Raw genomic sequence first — 16,362 nt, 5'->3', positions numbered from 1 at the left:
ATAATAATTAAGCAAAAAACAAAGTTATCACGATATTTAATCTTAATAATCCTATTTCCCCATTCTAAATACAGGGACATACAAAGCAAAAAGTCAACTTAAGAGTATGTAGGGCATTCTATATTTTAAGTGCTTTGACATAAAACTGAATTCCCAAGAATGCAAATCTTAATTTTAGGTGTCAAGAAGAAGCACATTTTCAATATTCTACTGCAAGTTTATAGTTAAAAAAAGGAGAAAACTAGACTTTTTGTTTCCTCATTTCCCACACTATTATTCCTTTCTTTTCCTATCTTAAATGAACCTCTCTATAGGTATTACATTTATTTTCTTATGACCCTTTTTTGTGTTATAACTGTAGCTTCTGATCATCTTTATCCTATTGACATGTATATGACACAATTATATGCTTAAGCATCAGTTCATTAAAGACATTATTATACAACCTTATCAAAGAAGTTGAGCATTATAAAAAACCCATCCTTAAAAGCACAGAAAGACATAAAGCACTCATTAAACAAACAGTTCCCAGAACTATACAGGAGTATAGCACCAGGAATTCTATCCAGTGCTCAGTGGTGACCTGAATGGGACAGAAACCTAAACACCAGGGGACACGTGTGTGTGTGACGGATCCACACGTGTGTGTGTGTGACTAAAGCGCCGTAAAGCAACTGGACTCCAATAAAAATTAATTAAAAAAAGACAAAATAAAATATGTAAACAGTTACTGAGCACCCACTGTGCACCAGACACTGACCCAGGCAGGGAGGACACGAGTGAACAGAACCGGCACAAAGCCCTGCTCTCACAGGCTGACAGCCTTTCCTAGACAGGCACTGCATTCTTGAAATCTCTGGACAGGAGCTGATAACTGTCTCAAATTCTAATCCCATTATATCCAATAATAATGGATATATATGTAATATATATTATATTACTACAATATATACAATAATGGATATATAATATTATATAATTGTAATATTATATCCATTAAAGTCAGAAAATAAAATCAAAACATGAAACTGCTGAAAATTAATAGTAGTGCATGCAGAGGTACAGTTAAGAAGTGGAAACAAAAGAAGTAAATGTGGCAGAATGAGAGAGCAACACACTAGTTTTTCCACCTGCAGCAGAACACTGGAAGAGTTGGCCTTAGAAGGCCTACTTGCTCCCGAATCACTAAAATTTGAATATCTTTTTTACAAGGGTGCTGAGAAACTAGTTTTATGCCTGTTAAACTGTAAAATGCTTCACTGATACCAGTTATTCCTGTGTCTTATTCTGGAAAAATTGAGGAATGTTAATTTTGTGTCCATTAGAGTACCTCTAAAATTCAGCTTTATTTCAAATAGTTAACATGACATTATAAGCATAGAAACAGTTTTGGGAGAAAAAAAAAAAGTTTCATATGGTAAGAAGTTGAGAAGACATGAGGCTTTGAGCTGGCATGTAGCATAAGAAATCTACATTTAAAATTTTTAATGCTATCATTAATAAAGCACAAGAAGAATATGCAATATTCTTTGTCTTTTTCTTCAATTAGTTACTTTACCACACCCTTCTTATCAATAGGACTTTAATCAGCCAAGGAATGAGAAGACCTGGGCTCCAGCTCTGGCTGAACCCCTCAGGAGCCTGGCTGAATGCTGCTGCCTAAAGAGAAAGGAAGATCCCGCCCTCCTCTCTGCAGAGGTACCAAGAGGAGTGTATCACACTGCATCCAGCAAAGTGCAGTTAGCTCCAAGGTGCTACCATAAGCCCGTGTTTAACAGTATGACACTCAAGGACACCTTTTTTCCCCTAATGTCCTCTTGTTTAGACATTCGTTCACCTACTGCCCGAATTCCTTCACTGACAGATGACCGAAGACTCTGTAAAAGAATAAAGAAAACGTACTGCAGAAATTGTTTTGTGGCATTACAAAACTTACACATTAAATTCCATGTAGCTTAATTATCTTTGGGCCAATATTATATAGATATTGACAAAAATACATAATATCAAATACACCTGCTGTTGAGGGTACTCATGATTCGAAGGCAAAATGACATATAAAGCCAAGATCACAGAGGATTAATGGCCAAAAGAATAATAATATTGGGTTGGCAAAGAAGTTAGTTTACTTTTTTACCATAAGATGGCTCTAGTAGTGCTTGGCTGTCTTTAATTTCATTAGAAATAATTTTGTAAGACTGTATTGTGACAGCTGTCATATCAGTGTGCATTAAAAAAAAATCAAGACTACTGAATTTTTGTGCAGTCATTTTAATATTAAAGGAGAAAAAAAGCAACATTTTCTGCATATTATGCTTTATTATTTCAAGAAAGGTAAGAATACAACTGAAATGCAAAGTAAGGTTTGTGCAGTGTATGGAGAATGTGCTGACTGACTGAAGTGTCAAAATGGCTTGCAAAGATCTGTGCTGCAGACTTCTCACTGGATAGATTTTGCCACAGTTGAAAAGAGCAGTTGAGGTTGACAGCAATCAAATTGAGACCTTAACTGAGAACAATCAATGTTATACCATGCAGGAGATGGCCAACATACTCAAAATATTCAAATCAATTGCTGAACACCATTTGCACCAGCTTGGTTATGTGAATCGTTTTGATGTTTGGGTTCCACATAAGTGAAGGGAAAAAGCAACCTTCTTGACCATATTTCCACAGGGAATTCTCTACTTAAAAGTAACAAAAATGTTTACTTTTTAAAACAAATTGTGACAGGAGAGAGAAAAGTGGATTGCTGTTGTTGTTCAGTTGCTCAGTTGTCCCCATGGACAGCAGCACACCAGGCTTCCCTGGCCTTCACTACATCCCAGAGTTTGCTCAAACTCATGTCCATTGAGTCGATGATGCCATCCAACCATCTCATCCTCTGTGGATACTGTACAATTATGTGGAATGGAAGAGCTCATGGGGCAAGCAAAATGAACCACCACAATCATACGTAAGGCTGCTCTTTATCCACAAGTGATGCTGTGCATATGGTGGGATTGGAAGAGAACTCTCTATAATGAACTCCTTCTGGAAAATCAAATGATTAATTCTAACAAGTACTTGCTCCCAATTAGACAAACTGAAGGCAGTACTAGACGAAAAGCATCTGGAATTAGTCAAGAGAAAACGCATAATCTTGCATCAGGATAACTCAAGACCACGTTTCTTTGATGACCAGGCAAAAATTGTTACAGCTTGACTGGGAAGTTCTGATTCATCCACCACAGTCACCAGACATTGCACTTTCAGATTCTCCCTTATTTTGGTCTTTACAAAATTCTCCTAATGGAAAAATTTCAATTCCCTGAAGACCATAAAAGACACCTGCAACAGCTCTTTGCTCAAAAATATAAAAAGTTTTGGGAAGATGGAATTATGAAGCTGCCTGAAAAAAACGGCAGAAGGTAGTGGAACAAAACTGTGAATACACTGTTCAATTAAGTTCTTGGTGAAAATGAAAACTGTGTCTTTTATTTTTACTTAAAAACCAGTGGGACTTGCTGGCCAACCCAATACATATACAATCACCGTCATACGTGGTCAGAGTACAGAAAGAATCATCTGACTCAAAGAATAGGAAAATGTGGCACAGGGGATGGAACTCGAATCTGACTTGGAGAGCCTGTGGAGGCCGACGGTGGAGGAGAGCAGTCACTAGAGGACAGAGGGTGGAAAGGTGCGACTGACAGGGCGCACTCAGGGTTGGAGGGTGCACCCGGGTGCACAGCAGGCTTCATTTTGGAGAGAAGTAGAAATAAATGGCGGGGGGAGGGGTGTTGATTTAGGAGAATTTTAGACTAGATTCTATCAGGAGCTAAACAATCCTTAAGCACTGATACTTCATGATGCCACGTTGTTCTAAGGATATTACGAATCAAGGAGTAAGGAAAAGAATGGCCAGGAAACGGCAGCTCATAGGTGGAGAAACATGTCCAGAAGCTAATAAATGAAACAAAATATGAAGAATCAGGCCAAAGCAAAAGTAAAAGAAACGATGAGAATAAACTAGACATGGCAACCCGCTCCAGGACTCTTGCCTAGAGAATCCCATGGACAGAGGAGCCTGGCAGGCTACAGTCCACGGGGTCGCAAGAGTCAGACATGACTTAGCGACTAAACCACCACTACCAGACAAATCACAAAAATTTTATAGAAAAGTGAATTCATTCCATAAACATGAAATGTCTACTAACCGTCAGCCAATGAGGATACAATGATGAATTAGATAGAAACAGTCTTATCCCTCAATGATCTTAGAATCTCAGAGAAGCTTCTTGAGATTAAAAAGGCAGGTGAGGTCTACAGGTGATGAGGAGAAGGGTGGTTATAAAGACAGCTGCAGAGTAAGGAACGGTAGGTGGCTCTGGCAGCTGGCAGTGTAGGACAAGAGCCTGAAGGCGTGAGGGCAGTCGAGGAAGTTCAAGCACAGGTGAGCAGAGTGGAGAGAGTTCAGAGAGAAGAGTGGAAGGTTAAAAAAGGACGGGGTTTGGGAAATGTCATGGCTACAGGTTGGGAGAAGGAAGAGGAGTCCTGAAAAGGAGGCAGGAAGGCCATGCAGAGGCTGGTGTGGAATCCAGCAGCAGACCAAAACCTTCTTTCTCTTCCATTCCAACAAAAGGCCCTTTAATAAGCTTTGTAAAATTCAAACAAGACACGAACTTTCAAACAATCTGCTAGTTCAAGGCACAGCTCACAACTTACCTTTTTTATGAATTTTTTCTTGCCTACCCTCCTGGGGACTTCTCAGCCCTGATGTTCCCATTGTCCTGCATTTCCTACAGCTTTATCCAAGCAGAACCTCTTTACTACATTATCTACTGAGAACCCTGCATGTGCCAGGTACTGTCTCGAGGCAAGGAGCATAAGGCCACATGGTCTGGCATGGTCCAGTGCTGACACACACAGGAAGTGACGGTGCAGTGCTTCACAACAAAGGGAGGATGGAGGGCGAGGTGCCTAGCACAGCCCAGAGGGTGAGGGGAGGATAGGGCGGCAGTTTTCTGTTGGAGGTGACACCAAAACTCCCTCTCCACTGTTCACCCGGATGAAGTCCCTGTTCTCATGGCTTAGGGGCAGACAGTTCCATTCCCAAAGGAGAGATTTTCTCAGAGAAACTAGGTATTACACGACATTTATATTACCCTTCAGGTACATCAGGGGTTAAATGGCTGGTATAAACTGATCCACGAATCTAACTACATTTAAAATATTGTCTGGGGAAATACTTGTAAAATGACAAATTTTAAAATATAAGTAAGCCAGTTATAAGCTGGAGACCACTTATACATGGGTGAGGTGGTATTAACAAATTTAATTTTTGAAATACCCTTCTCCTCCTCCCCGACATTTAAAAGTGTCTACTCTACTCTTGAGAATTTGCTGTCTTCAAACCAAATATGTTTCTTAGGTTGTAATATCACATGCAAATCATTTACATTTTGAAAGTATTATACTATAATCATGGAACATTAAAAAACACCAACCACAACAATCTAACAGATTAATAAAAAAGAATTCTTGGAGAAGGCAAACAAGTGTACTATGTTTTATGGTAGATTGTTGACTGTTAAATAATTCTGGGGACGTACCAGAACCTCTTCTCGTTAACTGTCCCAAAGGCCCAGAAAGCTGACTGAGGGCCTTGTCCATACCAACCTAAAGGCAAAAGCATGCTGGCACAGACGCATCAGGGCCAGGATTAACAGTGAAGCCTATGCTTAATGATCAAAGCAGTATTAGGCTTAGGTTATTCTTTCTGTACAATTATATGCTGCTAGTAACTACGTAACAAAAATGTTATTTGGCCATAAACATTGCTCCCTGAATGTGAAAAACCTGTTGATACATAAGCACTATAAAAATAAGGAAAGTCATAATAAATCAAAAATTCCTATACACAATTTGCCTTTGGGATAAAATTTTAAATGACTTAAAAAACTAACAGGAAAAATAGCTATCTCTATTGTTTATGATATTCAACCAGCTGATATGAAAGTCTGATGGACTACATCTCTCCTAAGCATTATTACAACCCTTCAGAAAAATCCAAATTAAATAGGATGGAAATAAAATTTTCAGGGTCTCTAATCCTACTGGAACATTTATCTTAGTGGTGTATTTCCCAAAAGCAAATATGGCTCATTATTCTCAATGCTTCTTGAAATTCCCATAGAGATGGCTACTTCCATACCTCTTTCGACAAACAGACTTAAAAACAAAATATGAACAAGACTTTCGCAAGTATGAAAACTCAAGTGTTTCTAAACAATTTTTCCAAGTAATTAATATGCTTCTTATAAACAATTCCTACATTTTTATAAAATGTATAAAAAGAGGCTTCTTAATGATCAATATTGGCCAATGTTTTCTCAACCTATCTCTGGCTAGCACATGTACCTCAAAGTAAATGAAACATTTCCTTAAGAAGAGTTGATATCTGCTCTCAGAAATTAGTCTAAACTGGTGAGATTTCATGGGAATCAATTAGCAACTAAAAAACAAACACTCTTGGTATTGCTATCCTTTACTTTTCACCACTTCTTAGTAAGTCATTCAAAAAATAATCAAACTAAACACAAAACATGTGTATCAAGAAAGTTTAGTTCCTTAATCAAGATTAGCAATCCCTTCAAGTTTCTGGGGGGAAAATAACTAAAAGGTTTCTAAAAAGACTCAGAGCTGTTAAGAAGAAACATGAGTGAGAAAAAAAGTGTGCAGTACATGTGTAAATACACTGACAGGTAGGAACTGTGGATTTCAAGTTTACCAGGTTTGTTGACAGGTTGACAAAGTCTGCATAGTCCTTGTTGATGAGCTCAACCATGGCTGTTTTAAGCAGCTTATAGTAGAGCTCCAGGTCATCTCTAAGTGCTTTCAGCTGGACTCGCTTCGGACAGTCAGACACAAAGTGATCCACATCAAAGTCTTCCTAAAAATAAAACCAGAAAAAAAGAATTATTGCAACAGTATCACATTTTACATATACAAATAAAAGGAGAGAGAACAACAGAGAAACGCCATTCTATCCATTTGAAAGGTTAACTGCTGTCAGGATAAAGCACTTTAAAACACACAGGACAGAAAGGTGCTTGCACACATCAAGGTGCCAAGACGGAGGCCGCTGACCAAGAGCATTCTCTCCTGCTGCCTAACTCCTAAAAGGGATTTCATTTGTTTTTAACTACACACATTAAATAGGCTCTTCTCAGAACAGAAGTAGTTCCTTTTCCCTTAAGTTTTAAAAGTAACAAATATTCACGGTGACAATTTCAACCTATAAAAAAAGCCATCCCTCAGCATCCATGGGGGCCTGTTTTCAGGACCCCCAAAGACACCAAAATCTAGGTATGTCCTAGTCTCTACAATAAAATGGCACAGTATTTACATACACTTTAAATCATCTCTAGATTACATAATACCTAATAAAATATAAATGTTATATAGATCACTGAAAATACTATGTAAAGAGTTGCCAACTATTTGTCACAGCAAATTCAAATTTTGTGTTTTGAAATTTTCTGGAATTTTTTTCCCAAATATTTTCACTGTGAGGATGGATGAGGTAACATCCATCACACAGTTACAAATTTCCTTTTCTTGCTATGATAAATTTTAAGATTTACTCTCTGAAACTTTCAAATATACAGTACAGTATTATTAACTATAGTCACCATGCTATACATCACATCCCCATGACTTATTTAACTGATTAACTAGAAGTCTGTACCAGTTGACCCCTTCGCCCATTTCGTCCATTCCCCACCCCCTGCTCTGGCAACCACCAATCTGTTCTCAGTACCTTTGAGTTAATTTTTGTTTTGTTTTATAGATTTCACATAAAAGTGAGATCGTGATCATCTTTGTCTAACTGATGTCATGTAGCATTAATGCCCTCAAGGTCCATCCACGTTGCCACAAATGGCAAGATTTCTTTCTTTTTTGAAAATATTTTGATTTATTATTCTTGGTTGTGCTGCATCTTCAGTGCTGCATGCGGGCTTTCTCTAGTTGTGGCGAGCAGGGGCTACTCTGTGTTGCGGTTTGCAGACTTCTCATTGTGCTGGTTTCTCTTGCTGTGGGCAATGGACTCTAGAGCACAGGCACATTAGCTGTGGCTCAGAGGCTTATCTGCTCTGTGGCATGTTGAATCTGCCCGGACCAGGGATCAAATCTGTGTCCCCTGAATTGGCAAGCAGATTCTGAGCCACTGTACTGTTGTAGAAACCAGTACTCGAGAAACCAAGCACCACACTGGGAGAGTTGGAGAACTCACGTTTACTACGCCAGCGGGCCCAGAGCAGTTAACACTCTAAGCTCTGAGCCCCAAACAGCGGGGTTACAGAGTTTTCATAGATAGACTGTAGTGGGCAACACTAGCTGCTAATAGGCTGGTTTAAACGAAGCAGTTTCGTGTGCATGGGAACAGCAGTCAAGATGGGGAGGTGAATGCCTGACCTTTATATGGAAAGGCATGATTAAGCAGGTTTACAGAGGCTGGGGAATTGCAAAGAGCAGGACAAGGGTGGTGAGATAAGCTCCAGTTCTTCTTTTCTTAAATCCCCACTTTCTGAGACTACGTGACCTACCCGATCCAGACTTTGCAAGGAGCAAGCTGAGTTAGAACGTTCTGCTCGGCAGAATGAGCAGGAGGTCATGTCAAATTTTAACTTTTCCTTTTCAGTACCACCAGGGGAGTCCAGATTTAGTTCCTTTTCATGGCTGAATAATATTCCTCTGTGTGTGTGTGTGGTGTGTGTATATCATGGTTTCTTTATCTACTCATCTATCAATGGATACTAAGCCTGCTTCCATGTCTTGACTATTGCAAGTAACACTGCAGTGAACACTGGGGACCTACAGATGTATACTCACTGGCCACCAAAGCCAGGTGACCTAGATGTGTCTCTGGGCAGCAACTGCAAACATCGGGGCACCAGACAAGTACCCAAGTTCCTTTATAGGAGATACTGTTCAGCTGGAATGAGGCAGAGAGGGCAAAGATGGCTCCTGCCAGCCTTCACGCCCCCAGAGAGTGTTAAATGAGAGGCCGGCCCCTCAGGCTGATGCTTTAAGATAAACAAGCCTCTTTCACAGAAAGTCTGGGCCCATTTCAGCCGCTGTCCCTGTGCCAGGCCCCAGGAGGGTGACCAAGTTCATGCTGCCCTTCAAAAGCTGTTTCTCACATCATGAGCCTGGTGGGCCTTGCAGATGCCAGTTCCACTGACTTTCAAAGGTAGATGTTTGGGGGCTCATCTCCCAGGTGCAAGTCTTTAAAGGAGGGGTGCCATGTTTAGGGTTCAGACCCTTCATTTCTCAGGGAGCAGCTGGGGATGGTAGCTTCCTTCCAATTGTGGGTCACCATGCTGGGAGTGGGCTGGATGGTGAGACCATGTCTCAGCCTCTCCTATCCACTTTGATGTGGGTTGTTTGCCAGATGTGCAGGAGTTGCTCAGAGGAGGAAACTGTTCCATGAGTAGCTACTGATTTCCTGTGTCCATGGGAGGAGGTAAGTGTTGTAGGATCCTCCCTGAATGAAACCCTTGACCTTTTTCTAAGTTCACACACACATGCACAGACACACACACAGAGAATCTTAATAAATCTTTTCTAAGCTATTTTTCTCCTTTTACATATAGCTTCAATGTCTTTTCATAATACATATTAATTGGTATTGACATTTTATATGGATGTTGAGTATTCAACTGAACAGATGTTCAAAATCTTTCAAAACCAACTTCCAAGCATTGTTCACAGAACCATTATGCCCTGTCTCCCTTTATAACATTCTGATGCCTGTGGAAGGCACACAGGCATACAGACAGCAAATTGCTGTCTACTTATGACTTCGGTACTAACTGAGCTGTTTAGTTATCAAGTATCAGGTACGATGATTCCCAAACTTGGTAAGGCCACTTATACTTATCACCAAAATTACATAATTTTATTAAACATTGTATAAACCAACAGAATATAAGTACACAGTGATAACTGTTTTCATGAAAACTACAGCAGATGCTTTGCAAAGACCTGCTACTGAGAAACTGATAAGACAATTTTTGCTGAATTATATTAAATGTATGAGATGACCATGAACCAGGTAGTGCTGTGGGAAGGAGAATCATACAAATCTCGAAGGATTCTATACCAGATTCTCTGCAAACGCCTTGGGGTTCTCATTCAACTTAAAGTACAACAACAACAAAAAAATCGAATTCACAGACAGATTTTCAGAGAAAAGAGTTTCGAGCCGCATCAATGTGGAACAAATATACACATATGTTAAGGACAGCATGCACCATTCCGTAAGAGTACTTACAAAAACTGACTTTCTTAATTAATCACCCAAACACCTGCTATAATAGTGTCAGATAAGAGATTTCTTACCAAACTATAATTTCACAGCCACCTAGTGAAAAACCATCTGTTTGTTTTACTTCTTGAGACTACCTAAGATAACACCTTAGACTCACAGTTACATAACAATCACAGAAAGAATATGGGGGCAGGACTCAGCCTGACATCTTGGCCTTGGTACTGACCAGCCGTGTGACTACGCAGAGCACTCGGCTTATTACCTTGAAAGTGTGAACTTCAAATGGATGAAAGTTCAGATCTGAACTTCATGATGGCATTCTAAATCATATAACTTGAGCTCTAACAAATGCTATTAGGCAATATTAGTGCTCAGTTTGCCATTTATGTATTTGTTCTTGAATAAACAAATGCTGCCCCACACAAGAGAAAATGACTGAGAACACCTGTGAATATCTGAGCTTTTGCTCTGACAGCAAACGACTTCAGACTCAAAGTGGCATGTAATAACTGCCACATTTCATTTCCCAGAGAGTTTCACTTTACACTGTAGATTTACTAAACATCCAGCAATTGATATTATTATCTAGAAATTATCCACATGGAAGAGAATGAATTTAGATACCAACCTCACACTATACACAAAAATTTAACTCAAGATAGATTAAAAGACAAATAGAAGAACTAAAACAATCAAACTTTAAGAAGAAAACAAGTGAAAATCTGTGTGCCCTTGAATTAGGCAGTGATTGACACAAAAAGCATCAAGATAACAGATAAACTGAACTCAATCAAAATTAAAACTTGTGTGTTAAAACACATTATTTACAAAGTGAGAAGACAACCCAGTGAATGGGAGAAAATATTTGCAAATCATGTATCTGACAAGGGTCTAACATCCAAAATATAAAAAACTCTTACAACTCAACAGTTAAAAGACAAATAAACCAATTAAAAAATTAGCAAAGGATCTGAATAGACATTTCTCCAAAGAAGATATACAAATAGCCAATCAGCATATAAGAAAGTAAAAACAACTCAAGGGTTTGGCTGGGATGTGGAAGAGAATGATATGAAAATGACTAGAGGCAGGAGGGTCAAGAGGAAGAGACCAAAGCAGGAGTGTGTTTGAAAGCCACTGGGGATGAGGTCAGAGGAGAGGGGAATCAGAGGGTGGGGAGAGTACCAGGGGGTCTGGGCTCCAAGCACGGGGAGGAGTGGGGTAGGAAGGACTAACCTCAGGAAGGAAAACCCCTTTTCCAGACAGGCGAGGAGGAGAAAGGGAATGGGTACATACACAAGAATGGAGCTGTCATCAGTTAAGATGAAGAAGTTCCCATCTGATGGCACTATTTTTTCTATAAAATAGAAGTCATATGCTGAGATAGAAGGACAGATTTCAACAGCACACCTAGGTGAATTGGTCTAAGTTATCTTTGTTTACAGCCTCTTCTCTTCCGTACTACTAGTATCTCATGTCCTATTTCATGTATTAGTTGGCCATCAACCCTTGCTAAGGATTTTTGTATTTTTTAAGCTCACAAAACTAATGATATGATGTCATCACCACCTCTACTACCAAGTGACAGAAGTCCCCAAGTGATGGTACCTCTACTCCCATCTGCCACTTTTGTCTTCTGATCACCTACATCCTTCACAAATCTGTCCTCTGCTCTGTATTTCTCATTAGATCTTACAAGGACCACTGGAGCATTTTAAGTAGCCTTTTCCCTCTATGTTCAGAAAGGTAGTTGGTTGTTTCTTAAGCATTTATTAAATAACTTCCTAAAAGTCTGAGATACCACTACGACATTGAGTTAGGACTGAAATACATGTGCAAGAATGGCCCAAATCAAACTATTAGCTCATCAGTTCAAATCCAACCTAATTCCCCCTTGAACCAGAACCCCATATTAACCTGAAGTAACCAGTGGCCCAGCATCCTCTAACACGGGTTCAATGCAACAGACATGACTACGTCGTTTCCTGCTTTCCACCTGACTGTAACTCATCAAGCACAAACCCCTCAGTGCAGTACACGAGAACAACTTGCAGTCCCACCCAGCTGTCTTTCTACTTTTCCAGTCTCAATTCTGGTTATCCTCGCAGCCTCTCTGGACTAAGTCCAGTTTCTCAGCACACACTGTGGTCTTTCTGTGACCATACTCAAAAGCCTAAATCTTATCTACCTTGTACTATCCAGTCTAGACTGCTGGTGGACACAAAGCAGGTGATCAGTGAAGTGAAGTGACAGACACTCAGTCATGTCCAACTCTCTGCAACCCCATGGACTGTAGCCCACCAGGCTTCTCAGGCCATGGGATTCTGCAGGGAAGAATACTGGAGTGGGTTGTCATTTCCTTCTCCAAGGTGATCAATGAGTGCCTGTTTATTAAATGAATGATTGCTACCACTGTCCTAATAGGGCCTCATCATGTGTGTGACACAAGTTTCCTTTGACTGGAAACAAATTTTCCAATGACTGGATTTTCTGAGTAACCTTCACTCTCCTAATGCAAATCGGACATTCTCTAACTTTCTCACAGGCACAAATTACAATATGCATTGAATCAGACAGACTTAAGAAATATAACCCCAAAGGCAAACTCTCTACCTATCATTTCTGCCATGTGACTAAAACTTTTAAAATGTCTCTCTGAAGGAAACATAAATTGCAAGTAACCTTTATCTCCAAGTCTCACTTAGAAAATCAACATTTAACACAGGGTGTCTGTCCTATGTATTTTGCTCTTCCATGTGAAGTGGTCATACTTATTTGCACTACAAACTACAGAGCATATTCAGAGGCTTAGGAGGCATGAAAGAATATGAAACTGCTGCCATTTCAGCCACCTCCCCAGTTTGCTCTCCCCTTCATCAAGTTCTACTTTAGAACTTATTGTGAGGTTTCTACTTTCTGAAGCCTCTCTTCACAAAGGCTTTCTATCAGTTCAGAGCAAGAACCATGGTGGGGCTAGCAAGTCAGAAAGAATGCTGGTATTGAGCCTGAAGGAAGCCTTGAAGAAGGCAAAGTTGGTCAGGCTAAGCTCTCTGTATTCTGAGATTCCCGAACAGAACAAAGCCCCTCATCTCTGCTTGTGCCTTGGCTTCTTTCAGCACACCTCGCCTCATCATGCTCTTTCTTCCTACCCTTGCTCCAGGACAGTTCTCAGCCAGCGGATGGAACAAAGCGTTTCTGGATCGGCAAGCTCACGTGGTACTCCCTTTCAAATAACGCCCTTCATCACAGAGGTTTAGCAGAAACATCACTGTACAAGGACAAGAGTACATTATTCCTGGGTCTAGATGGCCTGCATAAGAAAAATACATGGCCACACTGGAGAAGATCCAGATGTAACTGCTTTTTTCTGAAACTGCATCACTTAATTTTTTACCACAGCTGGCATGCACTGCTGTGCCAGTCCCGGGCGTGCTGCAGAGCAGCTCGTCTGTGTGCACGCATGGACCCGCTCTGCCCGGGGCTCCTCTCCCACGTGGGTCACTGAAGTGCTGGGCAGAGCTCCCTGCGCTGCACAGTGAACCGCTGCTGATCTGCTTTACATATGGTAGTGTGTATACACTAATCCCAGTCTCCTAACTTATCACCTCTCCCCATGCCTCCCCTTTGGTAACCATACAGGTCCGACCAGTCAAGGCTATGGTTTCTCCAGTAGTCATGTATGGATGTGAGAGTTGGACCATAAATAAAACTGAGCATCGAAGAATTGATGCTTTTGAACTGTGGTGTTGGAGAAGATTCTAGAGAGTCCCTTGGACTGCAAGGAGATCCAACCAGTCCATCCTAAAGGAGACTGGTCCTAAATATTCACTGGAAGGACTGATGCTGAAACTGAAACCCCAATACTTTGACCACCTGATGCAAAGAACTAACTCATTGGAAAAGGCCCTGATGCTGGGAAAGATTGAAGGTGGGAGGAGAAGGGGACAACTAAGGATGAGATGGTTGGATGGCATCACCAATTCAATGGACATGAGTTTTGAGTAAACTCTTGGAGTTGGCGATGGGATAGGGAGGCCTGGCGTGCTGCAGTCCATGGGGTTGCAAAGAGTCAGACACGGCTAAGCAACTGAACCATAAATTTAATTTTGAGATCTGCGAGTCTGTTTTGTAAATAAGTTCATCTGTTATCACTTTTCAGGCTTCCCAGGTGGCTCTGCGGTAAACAATCTACCCGACAATGCAAAGAAACATGGGAGACGTGAGTTTCATCCCTGGGTTAAGAATATCCCCGGATAAGGAAATGGCAAACTACTCCAGGATTCTTTCCTGGAGAATCCCATGCACAGAGGAACCTGGCAGGCTACAGTCCATGAGGTTTCAAAGAGTTGCTTAAGACTGAGCATACACGCATGCATGTATCATTTTTAATAGAGTCCACATGTGAATGATATATTTATCTTTGTCTGACTTACTTCCCTTAGTATGATAATCTCCAGGTCCATCCATGTAGCTGCAAATGGCATTATTTTCCTCTTTTTGATGAGCAAAATATGGAAGTTCCTTTAAAAACTAAATATAGAACTACCATATCATTCAGCAACCCCACTCCTGAGCATTTATCTGAAGAAAATCATCCTTTGAAAAGATACACGCACGCTAGTATTCACTGCAGCACTATTCGCAATGGCCAAGACATGGAAACAATCTAAAAGTTCACAGGAATGGATAAAGAAGATGTGGTGTTGTTCAGTCCCCAAGTCATGTCTGACTCTTTGCGACCCCGTGGACTGCAGCACACCCGGCTTCCCCGGCCCTCACCATCTCCCCAAGTTTGCCCAAGCTCAAGTCCATGTGGTACATACTACTCAGCTATAAAAAAGAACAGATGTAAATACTGTTTAAAACTAGAGACTGTGAACTGAATGTAAGCATCAAAAAGATAAACTAATGAAGCTAAAAAGCAAAAAACATACTAAGACTTGAAGTCATCAAAAAAAAAAAAAAAGACTTAAATTCAGTTGCTCAAAAATTTAAGTGTCTACTAAGCCAAAACATTTAACTTTTTAACACTGAAAGCAGTAACTAAGTGGTATCAAAACCCCCAATCCTTAGAAATAAAGCATAACTGTATTTCTTGATGGTATATGTACAGTTCCAGAGCATTACCCCAAAAAAATATGCAAAGTTCCTCCCAGCTCTGATTCAGATCTTGGACACTTTCAAGGCTGTGCCACATAAACCTTTAATATCCATCATATTTCAACTTTTCATGTAAGCTGATATTTACCTTCAGACCAACCTCAAGTTCACCTTATAAAAAGTAGAGTAACTTTAGAGAAGCAAAATGGTATGCTTTGGTGTACTGCAACAAAATCAGTAATAAGATTCTAATCTTTTAAATATCCCATTCAGAAACTTTAGGCGAACGTTAAGGACAAACTTTCGATTGAGTGCCTTTTCCACCCACCTAATCCCTGGGTAGAGACGTGGGTCCAGAAATTTGGTCAATACATTCGTACTTAGCTTCTAGGTGCAAGGCAGCGATCGACAAACTTCTGTCTGCCCAGGATCTGGCAATTCCGACTGCACTGCATGGTAACGGGCTCGGGTAATAACAGGAGCTTTTACACCTAGCTCAAAACCACTTGCCCACAACTTCAGGCCTTTTCGTCACCATGCAACCATTTCACAGAAGTGCCTTCTCACAGCAGGCTGCCCCGGCCCCACCTGAGGCCAAAGACTCACTGCGAAGGCAGCGAGGTCCCGCCGGGAGCTGATCCGGGGCGTCCGCGGCCCAGCAGCTGGACTAGGCCCCGGAGGGAAAGAAAGACAGGCCACCCGACTCGGCTCGGGGACCGCAGCCCCCCGGGCGCACCTTCATGAACTCGTCCTTGTCAAAGCACAGCGTGTCCGGCCCCTTGGGCAGGTTCATCCTACTTTTCTCCATCCCGCCGGACGCCGCCTCTCAGCGCCAACCGCGGGCGAGGGGAAGAAGGAAGACCCTGTGCATAAAGACCTGGCAGCCGCAGCCAGAGCCAGTTGCCCCGGCAGAGAACGCCACTTCGGCCAACATGGCAGCGGCC

General features: G+C 41.1%; 1 protein-coding gene across 9 annotated transcripts in view; it reads right to left on the bottom strand.

Moving 5' to 3' along the window:
* LOC133042393 (conserved oligomeric Golgi complex subunit 2-like) overlaps positions 1-16,362 on the bottom strand; it is a 36,424-nt gene extending 20,062 nt beyond the window's left edge. For 8 of the 9 annotated variants that reach the window (XR_009689487.1, XR_009689485.1, XR_009689486.1 and 5 more), the window contains exons 1-3: positions 16,155-16,362; positions 6,773-6,934; positions 1,797-1,877 (exon numbers count right to left, since the gene is read on the bottom strand). Coding sequence is in view for 2 of the 9 variants with exons in the window: in XM_061122892.1 (XP_060978875.1) it covers positions 1,797-1,877; positions 6,773-6,934; positions 16,155-16,226 (315 nt within the window). In the remaining 7 variants the exon portion in view is untranslated. Of the gene's footprint in view, positions 1-2; positions 1,878-6,772; positions 6,935-16,154 lie in introns of those variants that run through there. The other variant, XM_061122891.1, reaches the window with a different exon arrangement.

The sequence above is a fragment of the Dama dama genome, chromosome 21, assembly GCF_033118175.1.
Source record: "Dama dama isolate Ldn47 chromosome 21, ASM3311817v1, whole genome shotgun sequence".
Taxonomy (NCBI): domain Eukaryota; kingdom Metazoa; phylum Chordata; class Mammalia; order Artiodactyla; family Cervidae; genus Dama; species Dama dama.
The sequence above is the reverse complement of the archived record's forward strand: the minus strand, read 5'-3'. Positions and strand labels throughout refer to the sequence as shown.